We start from the raw sequence: 23,053 nt of genomic DNA on the forward strand, positions 1-23,053 counted from the left end.
GTTCTTTATATCTCATCCTTGTTGAAGGCAGGGGAATCTAGTATTCTGCCACTCTTCACCAACTGTTTTTGTTATAATAGCTCTCATTGATCCTTTATGTCTTTTCTCCTCCATTAGATTATAGGCTCGATAAGAGAGGGGTGATACTGATACATGCTACATATGCAAGCAGCGATAACAATGTAATCATCTATTAGAGTTGTGCACATGGCCAGAATAGAGCTAAAAGGAACCATGTGATGTAGGCAGCGGACATTACCATACAGATCTGTGTCAAAGAGGGAGATTAGTCATTGCAAGTCTATTTTTCTAGAAAAGAAACTATCAGACTCTGATGTGGAACATTATTTTATCCTGTGTTCTTCCCTTTGTTAAGAACATACTCATTACAGGCCTGAAATACAAGGTAGTTTAAAACTTAAAAGCTAGTTTTTAGTACAGTTAAGTAAAGAAGTGAAAAGGGGTTTTCCCCCTCCTCTCATTAGGACTGTACATTATTTTCATATGCACATAAACTTGGGAACAAGAAAGACTTATATAACATCCACAGCACGGAGGCCAGGGTAGACTTTAATTAATTCCTAGGTAAAATTAGTATGCATTGCTGTTTAGAGAAGCAAAATACACAAGCCTGCTAATCAAAATGTTCAGCTAACAGAGCTGGAGCTTTTCATTAGTTATATTGTCTTGAATTTCATCACTCTACCAGCTGGCTTCTTGTCAATTTATAGCTTGGACCTTTACATCAAACAGAAAAAAAAAAATTAATTACAGGGAAAGGAATCCCAATAGGAATTTTGCGCTTAGAGGTTTTTCACAATTAACCAGACATGAATGGGAATGTGTACAGAGAAAATGGAAAGGAAGAGAAAGAACTTTGTAGAATTTACTAGAATCATTAACTGTAGCAGCGTTAGTCAACTACTTCCTGATTTTGTTCTAAAGTTGTTTAGCCAAATATGTCAGCCTTGTGTTTTCTGAAAGCACTCAAGTCTGCTGTTCTGTTGAACTCAGTGAATCGTGGCATGGACTGTGGATTTTCTTACAAGTTGTCCCAAGTGAGAGCTCAGAAATTGTTCTCTTCCCATCATTTTGAATTGGGTAACATCCTGTATGTTACACTACTGATCATAATCATACCTTAAGGAGCTAAAAGATGCTTTGTTGGTGAGTGCCTGGTTACTCATAATGCATATCTGGACTCAGAAGTATTGTTCTCAAGTATCATAGTCATTGCTGAGGGGTCTCACAGGAATTGTGACTTTCTTAGCCTCTTATCTGTTGAATAAACCAGCTCGCAGCTTTAAAAATGATGCTCTTCATAATTTCTTTTTTACGTTGCTTAGAAATTCTTGTCGTCCATTTTCCCAGTTCCTAAACAATAGAGTGTGTGTTTCTCAAATCTATCAAAGGCTAAGTTGCCTAGCAAGTATGAAGAAAACATTTCTACTTAAGAAACATGTATATAGGAACGCACATAGGATATGTTCCGTAGGATACCAGAGAGTCATGTGAGGAGTCCAGGTTCGGAGCAACTATCAAATTAATCAAAGAGCATGTACATACTATGTGAACATGCATACATAGTATTTATGTGTGATCTAGAATAGCATTTTCCATTTGGTTAATTTCAAATGTTTATTCAGACTGTGTTATTCCCAGTCCACAGAGTTGTCTATACTAAAATAAATCCATCACTTTCTTGGCCATTGCAAGAATACATTTAGGTTTCTGATCATCTTTAATGTACAGCAGCCCTTAGTTATCAGCTCATTTCAGTGGTCATATTTCACTATACTGTCTTGAACAGTGCCATATTTCCTAAATAATTTGTAGACCACAGCTAAGGAGAACATTTTTTAACTTTTCGTAATGATAGTATTTTTCTTCATTAGGCTTGCGAGCTGGGAGTTACTAACAGGCACTTTGCAGTTTTTGCGGTTCAGCCTGAGAATGGTTTGCTGCTATTCCAAGGTCACTTTCAGAGTCTTCACGTGATTTACTCCCATTTATTTTGCACTTGTGTTTATGGCTTTGCACCAAGAAATGAAATTTGATGTTGGGTTTGTCTCCATTGAACTTAATTTGCTGCAGGTCAGCTCATTTACAACTGTGATAACAGGAAAACCCACACTGTAGAGTGTTTTTTGTCTGTAGCCACTGATTCCGTTTCTTCTCCTTTTGTTGTTATTGGTGATGTTATTGTTGCGCAGCTTTCCGGTCCTTTCAATTTAAAAAGAAGCCTCACTAGGGAGGGATTTTCAGGAGACCTACGTGAATCTACTAGAGATCAATATGTAAGATTACCTAATAAGAGTTTTATCATTTCATGACATTCTATTAGAAATTTGATTTCATGTTCTCTATTAAATATGTATGCCTATTAGTTTATATTTTAAATAAATGAATTTATATTTGATAACATATTAAGTAAAAGGATACAAAAATCTTAATTTGGGTTATGATACTAAATATTTGTCTAGGTTTTTAGTTTAAATAACCCTGTGAGTCCAATTTTGGCCTCACATGTACTCCTGGATATGAAGCCATTCACTAGAGTTTGAGGCCACACCATTAAAGAAAAATAGGTTCTCCCTCCCAAGAAGTCATTGCCTTTCCTTAGCTCCTCTGTAGGGTGAAGGCTCATAAACCTTTCTCTCTATGCTACTTTAATAGTTTGATCTTGCACAGGTTTTAAGTTTGAGTGCAGTAGTTTGGTCATGTCCACAATACAGTGACTCTCTCCAGCCCCTCCTGACCTTTACTCTTTGAATTTTCCTGTCCCCTCTTTGGAGATGGCCCTTGAGCCTTGGTGGAAGGTGTGACATACATGTCCATTTGAGGCTGAGCACTCCACTGACTTGTAGTCTTTCTGAAGCAGGGTTCTCAATGTAACATAAAGGGGCCCCTTGTCTCAGTAAGCATCTGACAGTCAGTGTAGGCTCATGGAGCCAGAAACCTGTCTCTCCCCTGGTGGACTACGTACCCATCATAAGAAATATTTTCATTTAGAATGAAATATTAGAATTTAGTGAACTGCTTGCAGATAGTTTACTTTTTATGAAATTTTTATTTTTATGACTCTGGACCTGAGATGTTAAATGTAAACTGCACAGTCTCTCAGCAAAGTTTACTATGTAAAGCAATTCCATGATAGATCATTTTGAATTGCATTTGGCTTCTGCTTATCATCGTAGCAAGAAATAATATTTAAATATATTCCCATCCAAGTGTCTCAATTGTACGCACTGACACATGAACCAAATTATAGATACATGTCTAAAATAAACAAGAAATCTGAAAAAGAAATGTGGACAGTGAATAGTACTAGTGATAGCTTAGATGTCTATAACACAGGAAGTTCACAACATGGGGTCCTATGCTAATGTGGTAGGAAAATCTTTATATTTCATTCAGCTGAAGCTGGACCGTGGGGCTTCAGAGTCTAAATATGATGTCCCGGTTTGGGTTTGTTTTGCTTTGTTTAATGATGTTGGTGGTGGTGGCTTGGTCATGGTATGTTGGTATGTATGTTTGTAATGCATGAGAGTATATGCCTTATGTGCCTCTGTATGCAAATGAAGGCAGGAGGAGAGAATCAAATGTCTTCTTCTATTGTCCTCTACCTTACTGCCTTGAGTCATGGTCTGTCACTCAACCAATAGCACTCTAATTTTGGCTATACTGGCTGGCCATTGTGCTTCAGTTATCTGCCTGTTTTCACCCAGTGATACCCGGGTTGTAAAGCATGCAGTCATGCCTGACTTCTTGTGTGGGTAATAGAGGTTTGAACTCACATACTCCTGATTGCACAGAAGCATCCTTCCATCTTGAGCCATCTCCCTAGGCCTGATGCTTTCTGTTTGTGGACCCCTACATTGTTCACAAGATGAAGTTATAGGGAATTAGACTATTTAAATCACTTTGAAATACGTAATTATGGAGTTCTCTTAGTAAGAAATGTTACTATTTCTACCTACCTGATTTTTACAGTTGAGAAACTTTTTGTTTGTTTTAATACAGGTAATGAATTTGGGCATCCTGAGTGGTTAGACTTCCCAAGGAAAGGGAATAATGAGAGTTACCATTATGCCAGAAGGCAGTTTAATTTAACTGATGATGACCTTCTTCGCTATAAGTTCCTAAATAACTTTGACAGAGATATGAATAGATTGGAAGAAAGATGTGGTTGGCTTTCAGCTCCTCAGGTAAGCCCTTTGCTCTAAATGTGATGTTTTAGTCACCAGTGAGTGCTGGGCATGCTTAGAATGGCAATCGGTTTAAATCTGCATGCAGACCTTCTGAACAGCACTTCATTATTCAGTGTGTAGTGCCCTGTAATGTACTGTAGGTTGTCAAAACATGTCACAGGAATCTCTCCAATAGATAATGAAAATGGTAAGCATACTGCCCTGCTTAGCTTCCTGGTTAGTTGGTTGTTATTGTTTAAATTTAACAATTTTCATTTCAATTGGTTAAAAATAAATGGCAGACACTCTGCATGAAACCCATTTTGGAAATGGCTGTGGCAACATCTTAATTGTTTTGACTGGCTTTTCTTTGTGTAAATAATTATGCTGTCATAAAAAAAATGACTAGGACAACACCTAGATTTTTTTATTCCTGTTTTCCCTTCTTTAATGGTCTCCAACTTGTCATTTCAATAAATGCCATTATTCCTGCATGCTGTGTATGTATTTTGTATTTTGCATGAGTCTGAACTCTCCTCTAGAATTAAAGTCTCAGTTTTCAATAAGTTTGAGAAAATGTAATTAACAGGTGCAAATTTTGTACAGGCTTTTTTTTTCCCTCTTGCAAAAATTAACATATAGTATGTGTTACTTACAATCCATTTACTTTCTATTGATACTGTTTGAAATGACTGTTGATGTGTTTTTACTTTAGTGTCTATGGTTTGCTTGTTTGGTGGTTGAACAAAGGTATTTGTATATTCAGTAAGACTGGCTACATGATATGCATGCCCTAATCATGTTTATTAGAAATGCTATTTCCAGGAGAAAGAGCAAAATGATGCTCCTTTTCAGGAGGAACAAGGTTGAATACTGAAAGACACACTGTTTACTCTGGAGCCTTAGTTCTCACTGCTAAATTACCAGGAGAGATGCTGCTGATAAACATGGCAATAAATCTACAACATAAGAGCTGGGTGAAAGTGGAGCCGAAGATGCAAAGGCTTTCAAAGCCAGCTGTAAACAGGAATCAGGGAGTGTGCGAGTGTCATTTATTTTTAGACCTTTTCATATTATTAAGAGATATCCACAGAACATTGCAGCGGACTTTAGGTTGCCATTGATTCTCTGCAGAGTTATGTAAAAATAATGTATGATTTCTAGAATAACTATAAATTTGAACCTGGATATAACCTTACAGTAACTTTGAAAAATAAATTTTTATTAAGTTACCTCATTAATCTGGGTGCTAAAACAAAGTCTCAAGGAAAATGCACTTATGCTTAGCCTAATATACACAAATGCTATATACTGAAAGTGCCATGTTTTGTTTTGTTTTGTTTTTACTTCAGACTTATCCACAGCATTAATCCTCTGTTTGTGCTCTCAGGGTGGAACATGGACCGTGGGGTTCTTATGCTCTTTAAACTGCTTTTTGATGTTGTTTGGCAAAATTGTAACATGCAAAACTATAGAGACCAGGGATTTCATTTTGGAATAATAATGAACAACACATATTAAGAACAACAAAACAAGCCTCTAGGAAATAGTTTCCTTGCTGCAGCATCTCAGAGTGATTTGAATGTAATGTGTTCCTCCTTGCAGGCCTATGTGAGTGAAAAACACGAAGACAATAAGACCATCACCTTTGAGAGAGCAGGACTCCTCTTTATCTTCAACTTCCACCCAAGCAAGAGCTATACCGACTACCGAGTTGGGACGGCATTGCCGGGGAAATATCCTTTTCTCTGCTAGTGAATGTGGCCATTTAAATTCAATATGTATTCATAGTATAAGCACATTTTAAAAAGACGAACATGGAACTCGAACTCAGTTTCCTCCTCTGAAAAGTGAGGGACTTGAGGTGGCTGACATTGCCCATCTTATGTGTACTGAATTATTAACGAACTTTGCTTAAACTCTGAAAATTCCTATCCTGGAAATTTTTGAACATGGTATTTTGTTCTAATAAGAAATCAATCCACACTTCATTTTTGTATATAAAATCTTTCACATAGTTGCCTCTAATAATCGTCTCTTCACCCCTCATCTCTGACTGTTGAGAAAGAATATATAACTCAACAATCCTCCTTTCTCTGTCTCTTTTAAATTTTAGGTCATGGCTCACTTTTTTTTTTTTTAATCAGAATTGGCAGGGAAGCAGGCCAGGGGTGGAGGTGCTGAAGAGAAAGAGCAAGGAATGTGTTTCTGGTGTTATCTACTTGTGTGTGTTCGCTGATTACTTGGCCTCTTTTTTAGTCCTTTGTTATGTCTTTGCTATACTGCCAGAGCCTTACTGGAGCAGAAAGGTATAAAACCAAAATATGATGCAGGTTATAAAGTAATAAATGGGAGAAAAGCAAAAGTATTCCATGGGAAAACAAGGGAAAAATGGAGAGGAAAAGAATGATAAGGCTACTACACCTTGGAATTAGCATGAATATAGTATAGTAAAATAAGGAAAGCCATTCCTTATTGGTTGGAAGCATAGACCATCTTTAGATAATGGGCGCTACAAAAGATCAATTAGAGAATGGTGACTATAATAAAAGTACTAAGAGAGAAAGCTGACATCCCCAACTGAGATCATGTAATAGAGATTTTTTTAAAACTCTATTAATTAGTTTAAGCTTTTTTTCTTGAGATTTTATGTTACATTGTTGAAAGTTTTTGAACTAGGTAAGAATGTATGTACTAGGGCAAGTTTTCATGTCTGAGTCAGTAAAAGATTACATGAAAAGAGGATTGTAATTTCAGGTGTTAATCATGGGGTATTGCAGAATACCTAAAGCATAACTAGCCTGGAAGTAAGGTGATGGAGAGGGATTAACAACAGGCTCGTGGAGCTCTTTCCGAAGGGAAAGGACCCCGAAAGTGTTTGTAAGGGGAAATGTAAAGTTTCCTTTTACTAATTTTTATTTTAAAAATTTTTACATAATATATTTTGATCATATTCTTTCCCCTCCTTTAAGTCATCCCAGATCCTCCTCCCTCCCCACCTAATTTCATATTCTCTCTCTCAAAAAATAAACAAAAAACAAAATATAATTAAGAAAACTCGTAAGACAAAAATATCCAAATATATATATATGTGGATATATATATATATATATATATATATATATATATATATATATATATCCACAAAAAATAACATGGATTCCATTTTGTGTTGGCCGACTACTCCTGGGCATGAGGCTGTCCTGGAGTGTGGTTGATACAGCCAGTGACATTACACTAGAGAGAACTGAATTTCCCTTTCTCAGCGGATAACAACTGTAACTCCTAGGTTAGCATGGGACTTTGTCCCTTTCTCATTGCAGGGTGGTGGTGGTGGTCTGTTTTGAACTTGTATAGGACTTGTGTGTTCTGTCTCAGTCTCTGTGAGTTTATGTTTATCTATCCTCTTTGAATAGAGAAGACAGTTTTTCCTTGGAGTCATTTGCCATCCCTGGCACTTAGAATCTTTCTGTGTCCTCGTCTGCAAAGCTCCTTGTGCTTTGAGAGGAGGGATTTGATAAAAGCATTTCTTTGAGGGCTTAGTGCTCCACAGTCTCACACTCTCTGCCCCTTGTTCATTGTGTGTCTCTGTGTTAATTGCTATCTACTGCAAGAAGCTTATCTGATGATGGTTGAGCAATGCTCTGGTCTACTGGTGTAGCAATAGCTCATTAGGAGTTATTTTATTGCTATGTTACTTTAGCAGAATAATAGTCATAAGTATTCCCTTAGGCCTGCTGCCTCTCTAGTTCCAGGTACTGGTTTCATCTCATGGTGTAAGCTTTCAATCCAATTAAAAGGTAGTTAGTGGTTACTCCACCACATTTGTGCCACATTTGGCCCAGTATATTTGCTATTGTAAGTCACAGTGTTTGTGGTTGGGTGATATTGAGGATTACTTTTCTCTTCCAGTAGCATGCAAAATATTCTCTGCAACATCAACCCTAGTCAGTTATGGTGAAGATTCTAGTTGGGCATCAGCTCCATTTCTCCATGTTTGGTGACAATAGTAAGTATTTCTTCAGCAGTAGACCTTACCATCAGGTTATAGAGAGTAACCAACAGCTTTGGTGATGTTTTATGGAACCTATGGGACCCATTTGGCCAGTGACTCAACATGAGGTAACACATTCCTGCCACTGCTTTTTTACTTGGTGGCATGAGATGTCTGTTTGAATACTCAAATATATTTAAGACCTGCTCGTTTAGAGCATTTTACTGTACTGGGGATTCTTTTCTGAGACAAAGGAGCATGGAAGTGCTTCCAAAATACACTTGCCCCATGCCTTATGATTACCCACCTAAAAGCAACATCTCACCCTAACTCAGAGACTAAAATCATCGTGTCAGCTTGGTTTTGCAAAGTGGTGTTCTGCCCACCCAGTCTATGCCGACCATCATTGATAACGAAGTGACTGCTAATAAAACTCTTTTAGCCTAAGGATCTGCTTCACAAGATGAACATGGAAGTTCTCAATTATTAAAAACATTGTCTTTCCTCCAACACCTCTTCCCAGGCTTCCCTCTTTCAGACCAAATGCCTGGAATTCCTTCCTTCTTCTGTTCCTTCCCTTCCCTCTTCCCTCCTTTCCTTCCTTCCTTTCTCTTTCTTCATTGTCCTTAAAAAAGTAAATTCTACTTCCATCCAAAGTGAAGCTGCCACATCTGGCAGCACACATTTCCAGATGTGGGTTGGCAAGATGAGGTCAGGTGCCCCATTTCTGTGTTTCTGTGCTGACACTCTTTGATGAATAGGTATAATGTCATTTTCTCTATCAGCAGCGATCATATTACACATTCTGCTCTCATTCATAGTCTCAAGCTTTTCTTTAGACCCCCTAGTGTAATAATACCTTGTCTCTTATTCTTTATTCAGTTAATAATTTTAACTCAAAATTCCAAATATTAGCATGGAAAAAGTACAGTGGACATTAGTTTTTGCCCTCTATCTACCCTTTTGTGACATATGGTAAAGGAACTCTTCAGGGGGTAGTTCTCCACTGCAGATCTGTTAAGATTCTACCATACTCCTTAGGCAAAAGAATGATCTCTTCTTGCGAGATTTTGTTGTTCCAAGCTTAATATTCTTTTTATAATCCATAACATTGTGCAAGTTTCATTTGTTTTTGACCTTTCATCTTTTTTACGTATTCTTTCACCTTTAAACTGTTACAGACTGATTTTAGATATAGAAATATGCATAAATTAAGATCCTGTTGTTATATTTCTGACTTTACCAAAATGTTCCATGATAATTGGCTTTTCTAGCATGTAAATGGAATGGAGATAGTTGCTATCAAGACTGGATGTATTAATCAAGTAAAGAAATTCTTCAGATTCTGAATTCTGAAGACACTGAATTCAATACCAGAAAAAAATTCAAGTTTCTGCAAAAGTCATTTGAATTTCTTCTATCACTCTGAAGTACAACTATGTTGTAGGTAACATGTATGAATTCTCAAGCAGTATCAATTTTTGAACCTGGGTATCTTACATATTAAATGGCAAGGCATGAGCCTGACTCAGATCTTTGGAGAATTCATGGTGACCATCTTCTCAGGAAATTGTAAAGGGAGCTATTTTGGCAAGGGAGGAGAAAACTTTTAAGTTTAGCTATCCTTCACAGTAATATGAATTTTGGGAAATTGAGAGATCAGACTTATTTGTATCAATAAGTTTTTAAATATGGTCACCAATGGTAACTCCCAGAGACTAAACATTGTTTCTTCAAAAGAGCTAGTACCTATGTCGAGGAGAATAGCAAAAACAATAGCAGAGAGCCTTTACCTACACGCATGCATCATATATCATTTTAGCTGTTAATCTTCAGTGCACCAATTCCAGGGTTCTTCAGTCTAGTGGATGATGGCAATGTGATGGTGCATAGCTGAGACCTTAATGCACTTGGTAACCGGCAGGCTTCACATTTCATGGTTAGAAAGCTAGAATATATTTTCCCAGTATATTATCTTTTCTTGTGATTTCACACTGTTCATCTGCAAAAAGGAAACACAGTACCCTTTGTATTTTATGTATCACTGTTTCATTTCTTCACCCAGAATATTATCAAGTGAGCACTGAATGAAAATTAAAACATGTAGGGCCCTAAGGAAAAACTGTTCCTTGTAAGACACAGTACAAACGGTAGTGGCACTTTTTAGTTAATATGAGGAATGTTGTATGTTGTGATGTATCTTCTGAAGGCCATCTGTTTTTCTTTTACTTATTTCATCTTATATCCCTGTGCATCCTCTAAGGAGAATTGTATTAGCCTCATGTAACAGACCAGTAGACAAGCCTGAGAGTACCAGAGGCTTTTCCCCCAGCATGTAGCTGGTAAAATCAAACATTGTGTTTATGACAAAGTCCATGCCCTTCTAGTGATCTTATGGTACATTTTCGCTTATTTTTATATTTTTTACATGTGTTTTGGCACAATAGCAGTGGTGAGATTAGTGATTACTATTTCTATAATGTTGAAATTGTTTTGATACAATTCTGAAGAAAATGAGTTGCATTAGAAAATTGTACAAACAATTGGGGCAATCTGCACACTTTCCCAGTCTTCCTATCTCCTTTCCCACCTCCAGTCACCTGCCACATATTCTTCCCCAGGAGTTCTTCCCTATTCCCTTTGTAACCAAAGTCTACAAAAGGGAAAATCTGTTCTTTTAAAATAAAACATAGGTATTCAGGTCTTCTTCTTCTGTTGGAGTTGCGTTCTGTATTCTGGAATGGAATATGGATGCACCATGGCTCTGTATGTAAACCCCTCTACTTCATCCAAGTTTACTGCATAATAGTGCGTGCAAACATATAACCTCAAAGGTTTTTTTGTAAGGCATATGACTCGGTCTATAAAAATGAATATCAGCCTGGAAGCATAAACAACAGAACAGTCACAGGTTTTTTAAGTCATCTGTCAGTATGCTGCTGGGGCGGAGGTGGGCATGATCGTGACAATAGCATCCCCCTTTCCAAATGGCATTTCAACTGTCACAGATCAGATGCTAAAAGGAGCCATCACAAACATGGCTCGTGAGAAGTATGTGAATACAGGCCAAAAATAGTTAAAGCTAAGGGAACAGATGAGTAAATACTTGGATTTGACCTGAGATCTTAAAAAATATTTTTATTAAACTGCTGCAAGATGTGCCTTTTAAAATGTAAATCCAGAGTATGACATTTGCAACCGGTATGCAGGTTTTCTAATGAGCAAATAAGGTCATTTGGATGACTCACTGGCGTGTGATCGCTGAAGGCAGGGCCACGGCTGTGTTGCTTGGTTTAGAGAAGCCTTTGAAGTGTGGTTATGTAACACTGTTATACAGAATCAGGACTTTATGAAACAAATAAAAGCCAAGTAATTAATTTAGGATTAACTACATGCCACACTGTGTCAAGAGGATACTGTACATGTGAAGGATGATTTCTGGGTTACAGAAATAGAGTCTAGATTCACCTTTTTGGCTTTATAGGTTATTGATGTTTGGATAGAACACAAAACACATGGACAAGGATGCGTCCTGACATGTGTAACAGTGCCTAGAAGCATATGCACGTCTTTCCTCCCTCGTTGTGTATCTGTGTGTCTCTTTTCATGCTTTTTTGGTGAGCAGGGTAACATAAGTAAATGGCAATTTTATATTTATGGCAGTTTTTTTTCATCTTCAGTTTTCAGAAATGCACACACATGCATGTACATGCATGAGTTGACTACACTCTGTTATTCAATCTCTAGATAATAATATTAGTTTTAAACATTTTTATGGGGCCTGTTTGATTATTTTTTCATTGTTAAATACTTCTTAGCAGTCCTTGTCATTTAATGACAGTGACTAGCACCATTTTTTTTTTTCCTGGCAAGAAGATTTGATTTGGCTTTTTTTCTTCACTTCAGGAATTTGAGATAAATCATAAAGTACAAAAAATAGTTTGATGATCAAAATATAACTACTATAACATTTTCATATTCATGTGATTATAGGCAGTAATAAATAAGCATCCCTTGACTGTGTGTGTGTAAACACAACTTTAATATTGTTGTCCGGTGTAGTGATAGGGAATGGAGGGGTAGCTTTGCTCTGAATATTTATTGCAATGCTGTGAAATACTCAAGCATTTCTTTGTTTTCAATAATGGGTCTCTAATGCATTCAGTATCTCCTGACTTTGGAAATTCATACATAACATTCCTGTCCTCCATTTTATACTGTTCATACATAACATTCCTGTCCTTCATTTTATACTGTTCTGGATGAATGAATTTAGAAATAATATAATCTTTAAAAACAATACATGTTCACCTTATGATATATTACCAGTAATTGAAGGAGGTGCTTATCACCACCTTCTAAAAGGAAGTCTCACTGGGGAAACAAACTACTCTTAGGGATAGGTTGCATGCCCAGCAGTAAATGCCCAACAGAAAATGAACTCTGACCCTTTTGTCTCCCCATGGCCCAAGTAACTGTTAAAGCCTCCAGATGTAGTGGATAAATTTGCTTTCTGTGCAAGAGTAGTGTCTAGACTATTACACTCTGAGGGTTCATGTTCTATCTCTGGCATTTATTTATACTAAAGAAGTAGATTGTTTACTTTTCAGTGTTTTCATCACCAAAGCACTTACTCATTGTCTTGGTGTAGTGGGAAGTTGACGTGTCAAGAAGTTTTGGGAGTAGTGTTGTGCTATTATGTTGTATTATATTATGTTCTATTATATTGCATGTATTAGAAGATTTAGACTCAGCAGGTAGTCTTCCTCACTATGGCCTGAACTTTCTTTTTCCAAATTCCTCTTTCCATGTCTGACTCCCCAGTACATTAACACATTATCATTCCTTTCACTTCTTTTACGGTATTGTAACTGAACATTGTCTGTTCCTTGCAAAGTCCCTCCCTTATTCCTGTACTAGTTTCCCGACTTTGCTTCTTAGCACCTGCCTTTCTGTGTTTTGTAGGAATATTTTAATGTTCTTTACTTCCATCTCTCAATTTCTTTGTGAAATAACCCCTCCTACCCAAGTCAGTTGTTGTCTTTATTTCTCTTTTTTGCCGTCCTTGCCCTGAAGAAATGGTACATTCCCTTAGTTGACACTGTGATGGCATCCTCTATTGACCAGCATGCTTTGGCTTCTGCTCTGTAACCAAGCTCTGTGTAGGTGGGTGATGATAAATGAATGTTAGGAATAATGGGAAGCATGGACTCTGATATTTTCGACATAGAACTCCAATTTGAACTTTGCAGAGCGTTCAAATCAAATAGAATTACTTTGGTGAGGAAGTCTCTGTGCTTATTTTAAAATTAGTGTCAGAAGTTGAATTTCCATAGCACTTTATAGACTTCCATTTACATTGGCCCATCCAATCTTCACATTATATCAGTAAGGCTGGCGAGGTCTAGTGCTCTTATCCTTAATCTACATATGAGGATCAGAAAGATTCATAACTTTTGAAAGGTCAAAGTCCTGGTAAGTGAATATATGAAATTTAATCGAGTTTCTCTATTTCAGCACAGTTTTAGATTTGGATGACAAATCATCTTTTTGTTGCCTTACAGCAATGCCATTCCTGTACATAAAGCGTTTCTCACTAATTAGAATACTGTTTTTACTTGTGTTCTTTCCCCCTCTTTGCAAAAGTTAGTGGCTCCTCTGCCCAATTTTTTGGGGGGGCTGTCTTATGCTACCCTAGTTTGCAACATTCAAAAAAATCACAGCTCAACATGAATGGAAAATATTTATAGCTTTATTAAATCCTAACTGAAAAATTAAAGTTATATAGATGTAAAGTATACAATATGTTATCTTGGTACACAGATATATTGTAAATGGTTACTTCAGTCACCCTATATAGTCTCCACCTTACACAGTTACTTGCTTGTTAATGGTTGTTTTTTACTCTTTTGTTCTTTGGGGGCCTGCCACCTAGCTCCCAAATAAATACACACAGATGCTTATTCTTTCTTATAAATGCCAGGCCTTAGCTTGGCTTATTTCTAGCCAGCTTTTCTTAATTTAAATCATCCCATCTACCTTTCCTCTCTGGGCATTTATCTTTCTCTATTCTGTATACTTCCTTTACTTTTTACTCCATGGCTTGTTATGTAGCTGGGTGGCTGGCCCCTGATGCCCTCCTCTCCTTTTCTTGCTTTTCGTTCTCTCAGATTTCTCCTCCCATTTATTCTCTCTGCCTGCCAGCCCTGCCTATCTTTTCTCCTGCCTTGCTCTTTATTAGGTCAATCAGCAGTTTTACACAGGCACAATAACACAGCTTCACAGAGTTAAACAAATGCAACATAAAAGAATGCAACACAGCTTTGCATCATTAAACAAATGTTCTACAGCATAAACAAATGTGACACATCTTAAATTAATATTCGATAACACATGCTGTATGTGCATTTGCATGTGTGGTGAGAATAACTATAAGGAAAACCCATAGTTAGTTTTACTATCAACTCTATTATTAACCAAACTTAATCATGCTGTGCATTAGATGTCCAGAATTTATTGACCAAAAGCCTTCCATTTCTCCACATCTCACACTTGCCCTACAGCCCACAGCAATCACTGTTCATCTCTCTTTAGAATTCAACTTGTTTAGATTCTCCATGTAAGTGTTCTTATATAATATTTGCTTTACTATGGCTGGCTCATTTCCCTTAGTATAATATCTCCTGGGTATATGTTATTATAAACAATTCCTTTATGTCAAATATTCGATTACAGATAAACACTACATCTTTTATACATTCCATTTTGGACATTGATGTTGTTTCATTTTCTTAGTTATTTTGGACAGTTCTGCATGGGTTGTTGGCATCTACATATTCTTCAAACTGCTGGCCTCATTTTCTTTGATTATATACCTAAGACTGGTATTGTGAATTTATGCTTATGGGTCTTCGTTATAATCTCCACAGTAGCTGTAAGAACTTATAGTGGCACCACTCTGCTTCATGTTCTTGCCAATGATCCTTATTGGACTTTTTGTTAATAGCAATCCTGACACATATGTGGTGATGTATCTATCACCTTTGGTTACTATTTCCCCAATAATTAGTGATGTTGAACACATATTTCCATTCTTTTCCAAAAGGATATCCAATTTACCCACCACAAATTATAGAGTAGATAAATTCTCTACTGAATGCTCTTGTCACCATTGTCAATGATTAGTAGAATAAGTGAGTTTGTTCCCAGGCTCTCTGGTCTGTCTCTTTGGAATGCGCATATATATACCATATATATACATATATATATGGTATTAATGTGCTATAATGGTCACTATGGTGTTATATTGAACTTTGGAACCTGAGAGTTGCTGTGGGATAATGGCCTTGTACACTGGTTTAATAAAATGCTGATTGGCCAGTAGCCAGGCAGGAAGAATAAGTGGGGTGAGCAGACGATGAGAATTCTGGGAAGAGGAAGGGCTGAGTCAGGAGTCACCAGCCAGACACAGAGGCGGCAAGATGACAAGGCAGAACTGAGAAAAGGTACCAAGCCATATGGCTAAATATAAATGAGAATTATGGGTTAATTTAAGTGTAAGAGCTAGTCAGTGATAAGCCTGAGCAAATGGCCAAGCAGTTACAATTAATATAAACTTCTGAGTGATTATTTTATAAAAGGCTGCGGGACTGTGGGTGAGAGATTTGTCCTGACTGTGAGCCAGGTGGGACACAGGAAAACTTCCAGCTACAGATGGTATGATAGTTTCAACTTCGTTCTTTATCAAGTTGATGTCTATTCCAGGTATTCTGTGGTTTCATATACATGTTAAAGATTTTCTTCATTTTTCTATGAATCATGTCAGAGGACAGTTGATAGTGATCACATTGTGGCTATTGATTGCTTAGAGTAGTATCACCATTTAACAATGTTAATTCTAATCCATGGACATAGGCTATCTGTCTGTTGTTATCACTTTATTTCTTGAGTATTTCATAATTTATGAGAAATACTTTTGGCTTCTGTTTTAATTGAATCATTTGATTATGTTTTCTCCATATATCATGGTAATCACAAAACAGGACAGAAAAATTGGTAGAAATTTGTCTGTGGTGATGATGCTTGTTTGCTCTTCTGCTCCCACACACATATCCAAACCTGCACATTTTTTCACCATACTTTATGCCAAACTAGCTCAGCCCTGGCTCATTCAACTTCCTAATATACTAAGAAAGATCTAAATAATGATATTCTTGAAAGTTAATGTATTTCCATTACTTATAATACCACAGATAACAGTGATGTTTTTTTTAAATATTTTTATTTTATAATTAATTTAATTTTACATATCAGCCACAGATTCCCCTGTCCTCCCTCCTCCCACCCCCAGCCTTCCCCCCAATCCACCCCCCATTCCCACCTGCTCCAAGGCAAGGTCTGCCTTGGAGAGTCAGCCCAGTCTGGTGGATTCAGTTGAGGCAGGCCCAGTCGCCTCCTCCTTATATCAAGGCTGAGCAAAGTGTCTCAGCATAGACCCTAGGTTCCAAAAAGCCAGTGCATACATCAAGGACAGGTCCCAGTTCCTCTGACTGGGGGCCTCCTAAACAGTTCAAGCTCATCAACTGTCTCACTTATCCAGAGGGCCTGGTCCAGTTCCATGGGGGCTCCTCAGCTATTGGTTCACAGTTCATGTGTTTCCACTAGTTTGGCTATTTGTCCCTGTGCTTTTTCCAATTATGGTCTGGATATCTCTCGCTCATATAATCCCTCCTCTCTTTTGCCACTTGGACTTCATTTTAAGTATTTTAATGTTTATATATTTTAAAGTAGAATGGTACAATCAAAGTGTGTATTCTTGCTCCACCTACTCAAAAGATATGTGATTTTGTATAGTCTTTTTGATCAATTCTGTACTTAAGTAGAATTACTAAGAAAGCTAACCATCCAAGGTGATAATGAAGGTCTATATATTTGTCGTGTCTTTAATAAACTTTTGGTCATTTATCTCCATCAAATAAGAATTATGTAAAATGTCTAATTTCCAAGGCTCATACCAATCACTTATTTTATTGAGAATTAACTGCTTCACATTTACATGTGCTTGTTTACCTATTGTTATTTATCTCAAAAGGGTATCTATTACAAATCTGTCTTGAAGGTTATAAAGTAGTTTTAAACATTTAAACATTACAGATAATGAAATGAAATTTTATAAGAATGCTTCTTTATACAAATATAAAATTATAATTCAGTCCCATGAGAGAAGAAAGTCAGGTTGGTATTTTATGACAAAAGTAGTAGGAAATTCTTTCCCAAAGTTTGGTCAAAACAAGCGCTGGTTGAAAATCTGAATCCAAGGTGGAATTGCAAGAAGATAATGAAACAATGTGCTCACAAATAATAAGCTAGGTTATCAATAACAATAGGATAAAGACAGAAATTATGTCAAATAATATGAAAGATAATGAATCTATAGCATTTTTAAAATTGATAAGTAGCTTTAAAAATCAGACCAATTTCAATTAAAACATTAAAAAACTATCAGAGCAAAAAAGTATAGGGTCATGGTTAGTTTTGGATATAAACCGTTAGAAAAGCCTTTCCAAAATGAGTCACCATTTTCAGAAATCTGAAGGGCAATTTTCATTTAAAAAAATGAAAAATTTTAAATATCTAATTTTCAAAAATCTGTGTGTACTGATAATAGAACTTTAATGTAGAAGTTTGTAAACAAGAAAAGCTTAGATTCTAGTTAGAGCGAAGGCATTAGAAGAAAAGGCCAACTTTGTGAAGAAAGAATTGGCTAAATTGATTCTCAAGTCAAATAAAGTATAAGTAGGCTTACTTTGCAGTTACGTCTTCTGAGAGAGCAGTAAGCAGTGTGCAGTTCCGTAATAACCGCGCCATCACAGAGAGCAACTTCAGCAGCTTCCCTGTGCTACAGGCTGGGCTAAGCACTTGGGAAGACTTCCTCACTTAATCCCTGAAAAAAGGCTTTGCATTCTTACCTCATTTGTAGAGGAGAAACTGAGGCTCATGGCAGGCAAGTAATGCTTAGAGATACAGATAGTAATCGACACAGCTGAATTGAGAGCAGTTTTTTGGACTGAAAGCCCACAGAGTGTTTATGAATGCTGCCTCCTTTCCTTGGCTGTTGGAAATGACTGTTGCGATGTACCTAACTGCCTATAATTGTCTGTTTTTCAGAATCTTTCAAACTCCCAACCATCTTTTCTTTTTAGATATGTATTTATTTGACTCTGTTGCGGGCTTTTGGAGTGTAAGTTTAGAGTAAGTTTGCTTGGGAGGTAGTTCATGGGGCAGGAGGCCTCTTCACATTTGCTGATTGACTTGCCGGTGTAAGGGCGTATAGAGGCCAGAGGTTAGCCCCTGGATGCTAACTGCCCCTGCCCTGCCAACACTGGAATTACAGATGGGTGCTGCCACACCCAGGATTTTTGTAGATACTCGGGATAAGATCTCAGATCTTAGGCTTGCATAGACAGCTCTTTTCCATTGAACTACCTTTCCAGCCTGGGGTAAGGTATTTTTTTTTTATAGTTTTTTCTTTATAGTCAAAAATCAAAATTATTTTTTAGTTCAAAGCATGATAGGGTTTTGGTATTTTAGGAATTTTTTTATGAGCATAGTACAAACTGGTTTCAATAATAAGGTTTCTATTTAAAGCAAAAATAATCTATTTTTCTTTTTCAGTTCTAAATAATTGCTATTGCTTCCTTACATAGCTGAATTTATAAGTATGTAGATAATGATGGTATGGACAGAGCATATTTCTAGAAGGTACATAAGCTAGCAGTGTGGGCACTTTGTTGTTATCACCGTTCTCCTTTTTCCAGCTATTGAAAAGCAATGGTGCCTTTTAGTTTAAGTTACATAATCTTCCAAGATAATGCAACATGGCTAGATAGGATTGCCAGAAATATTCCGTAAAGGATGTAGAACACTTTTCCTGTTTGTAGAGAGAGTTGCATAGCCCTGGTATTTTGTATTGTCATTCTATCTGCTATTTACTGATGTGTGTCCTTAAGCACACCCAAGAATAAACCAAAATTTTGCATGAAAATGCATTTTACAAAGCATGCTCATCCATTAATTAACATGGTAGATAATGACATTTGAGCAAGCCATCCTTTGAGCTCACTTTATTGATATTCACATTTCACAGTATCTAGAAATGTATAAGACATCGATCTTGCAGGGATTGGGGTTCATTTTGTAGTCTAAAACCAGAAAGCTTTTGTTGATGAAACAAGCACATCCTAGCTTAGAATACAAATGTGCTTCTACTTGGCACATAATTAAATCTGTGGCTGTCATTTAAACTTTTGATGAAGATATTGTTCTCAAACTTGAATGTGTATGTAGCTCATGCATGGAGATGTTGCCTCTTTCTGGGACTCCATGATTATTTTGAGCTAGTAAGACTAAGAAAGTATTCCCCCAAAGAAAAGCTAAATTATTAATTTATTAAAATTTTAAATATTGAGTATACTCAGAAGTAAATTTTCTGTTTATTTTTCATATTTTCACTCCAAATTTATATTAGAAATTATATGCTATTGAAGAGTGCTATTTTTTCATTGATGTCTAAGAGAGAAAATACAAAATGCTTACTTTCCATAAAAAGAAATGCAATCATACGTCACATTATCATCAATGGTTTCAAAAATAATTAAAGTATTAGAACACTCTATTACAAGAAAGAAATTTGAAAAATTAGAATTGCCTAAATTGTGTCTTTATTCACAGGCATCACTACCACACACAGACAGACACATGCATTACATGTACCAAAACAGATCACAGACCTCAGCTGTCTGCATTTTGAAAGAGACCGAAAACAGCAAGTAAAGTTGTGGTTTCTAGGGATTTTATACAATTATAATTCAACTCATTACAAAATGAAAGGATATATCTGATTCAGATGCTATATAACTATGACCTTAGATTTTATAGGTTATACGTATCGACAGGTAAAATTCAATTTGTGAAATGTTAAAGGGGAAAGCATGTTGGAACATTATGGCAAATTCTATATTGGGTAGTCGTCTTCAAACAACTGAAATCCTAAATCCTCCTTTGCTTCCCACCAGCTGTTCTAATTCTACAAAATAGGTATTTGGTTACTCAGGGTTACTTCTTTTAGAGTGGATCTTAGAATCTTTATACTCTTTTTCTCTCTTGGGTATAGACTCTCTCTTCCTGACATTATTCAGCTCCCTTGACTTATTGTAATTGTTATCAAATAAGTGTGTTGATTAAAGAATTATATATAAATACAATATTTTCTCAAATTAATGTTCTGTTGTATGTTTTTCACATTATACCATGTCTTTATTTGGGGTATGTCTTACAAGGAATAATAGTACAATAATGATACATTTCTCTTTACTAGAAATCTATAAAAATTTTGTCTTAAAATTGATGATTTCTAACAGTTGAAGATATGTGGTAAGTTACTGGCTTTGCCATCTTTATGGTCACCTAGTCATTGGCAGATCCCCCTCTCTGTCACTCAATTGGAAATCTCAGGGCTTGTGCCTTACAATAAATTTCTTTGGCTTCATCAGTGAGAGTGAAGGAAGTTTGACACTGAATGATAAAAATGATAGCACTTCTCCATCAAATGCTCATGCTTTGAACAGACACTTTATCAAGTGGCTGAGCAAACACAGCAGCTTTTGAAGTATTTGAAGAGCCATTGAATTTGAGAGTCTTCATGCCTTCACTGTTCTTTAATCTTATTAGTATAGGCCTCCTTCAGAATAGGCTCTTCCTTGGTTCAAATTTAAGGACATAGATTATAAAATAATACTTAAAACTTCTTATCTACTTCAACCTGTTGATAGATATATCAAATACTTAGGAAGCTCTTGAATTTAAAATAAGAAGTCATAATATTTTAAAATGCTATCCAATTTCATCTCCCTTTTTATAGAAAAGAAAAATCTGTACTTAAAATTCTATTATTCTTTTCTTAATGCGTTTTCCAAAATTAAGCAAGGAAAAAAAAATCGTTCAGTATTTTCCGTTCACATATGAATGATCAAGTGAATCAGAATGGATCTAAAACTAAGAGAATAAACTTCTGATACCAATGTTGGTAACACCCATCTTTTAAGTGTACTACTGTAGATGGCTATAAACATCACCTTTCTTATTTCCTCATATTGTATTTACTCTGGCTTCTTTGTGCGTGGAAGCTCAACTTTAGAACTGAGCAAGAAGTAGCATTCCCTAGCACTCTGATTGAATCTCTCATAGACTGTATACCCAGCTGCAGAGAATGGGCCAGCCAGTTCTACCCTTGAACTCTGCCTGCCACCCAGCTCTCCCACTTGCCTAGTTGTCTGTTGCAGGGCAGGAATACCCTCCCCTTCCACTTTTCTTTTAACAAGTTGTGCATCAGCCTCCATATTTTTTAGTTCTATCATGTATAGCTCTAAATTCTTGACTGCTTATGTCTGTAGGAGATTAGCCAACCTTGTTATCCTTGAGCATTGTTAACCTTCTGATTGGTGTGCCAGATTTGGTTGTTTGCCTGACCTTCATACTTGAGTCCTGACTCCTAGGTTGAGTTTCCTGCTAGTTAAATGATGTTTGGCTTAAATGTGCAGCAGTATCAGACCTAATCAACAAATTGCATATTAATGTCTTAGTCCAGCCTTCAAGTCTCTTTTATGTACAGAGTGTCAATTCTTCCTTTTCTCTTTGACTCTCTCTATATACCTCTCCCCACCTCATTGTATGTCTTTTTTCCCCTCTACTCACAGACATACATATGTATGACTAGTCTCCCCACTATAGGATGTGAATTACATATAAACTAAGACAATCTTTATGACTGCTGTGTCTTTCATTCTGTCTTGTACATTTTATAAATGCAGTAAGTGAATGAGGTACTAGAGACAATTTATTCCCCATTTTTTCTAATATAAAATCTTACTACTTGCAGTTTATCACCTGTTAGTGAATTGGGATTGTCCTGAATGCCAGTTTGAATTGAGAATGTCTTACAAAGAGGCAGTTCTTCTAGGTGTGGGGAGGTAGCTATAGACAATAGCAGCCTGTTGATATGTCTTAACAAATTAGATTTGTATTCATGTAATTTGAAAGCATATTAAGATAATTTGAAATAAGTTAAAATTATCTGTGTTGTATTTTTCAAACTATATTCCTATATACTTTGAAAGAGATTGAGGGAATACTTGAGTTAGTGAATGTTTAAAATAATTGCACATGAAGTCAGCTGTTCCAATAGCCTCTTAATGTCTTTAGTCAAATTCTAAGCAAGGTCCTGTAAAGGCAAAGTTTCTTGATACTGAATAACACACAGTAGCAAATAACAACTATGAAATGACTTCCCAGCCATTATCTTTGTTTCACTTTGTAGAAACCTCTGAATTTAAACACTGTATTTCCTTAAGGAAGCTGTTGCGTTCCCTGGGTAATAAAGACACAGAGCTGGGTAATTCCAAAAGTGTGCACAGAAGAAGTTTTTCCAAAAATTATAGAACAGAAAAAATTAAGTCTAGCTGGTATTTGGAAACTTCTGCATCTTTTTTGAGAAGTTTTTTTCCTCTGTGGCTACAAATTACACACATACAAAGTAGACAGTAACTATTTTCAATAGGAGAGTCCCCTTTGGTGTCAAAAAAGAAATGTGCCCTTGTATGAATGCTGCTCTTTCTGTGTCATTGATTATGAAAATACATAGTCAAAGATGCACTCTGGAAGTTTTCAATGAATTAGCATTTTAATAATCAGAACCAACAATTCTGTGTTCAGACAATGACTAATGCATATAGACCCTCTGTCACCTAAAATATCACCTGTCCGTGCAGGGAAACCCTTAATATACAGCTTCCGTTTGGTAGTTCCTAATCCA

General features: G+C 36.4%; 1 protein-coding gene across 2 annotated transcripts in view; it reads left to right on the forward strand.

The window, feature by feature from the left end:
* The window catches only part of Gbe1 (1,4-alpha-glucan branching enzyme 1), a 241,974-nt gene that overhangs the window by 208,806 nt on the left and 10,115 nt on the right, over nt 1–23,053 (forward strand). For both annotated transcript variants that reach the window (XM_052740985.1, XM_052740986.1), the window contains 2 exons: nt 4,024–4,208; nt 5,796–5,926. In XM_052740985.1, the coding sequence (XP_052596945.1) occupies nt 4,024–4,208; nt 5,796–5,926 (316 nt within the window). The remainder of the gene's footprint in view (nt 1–4,023; nt 4,209–5,795; nt 5,927–23,053) is intronic.

This window comes from Peromyscus californicus, unplaced genomic scaffold, assembly GCF_007827085.1.
Source record: "Peromyscus californicus insignis strain IS unplaced genomic scaffold, ASM782708v3 Scaffold_16__1_contigs__length_79575227, whole genome shotgun sequence".
Taxonomy (NCBI): Eukaryota; Metazoa; Chordata; class Mammalia; order Rodentia; family Cricetidae; genus Peromyscus; species Peromyscus californicus.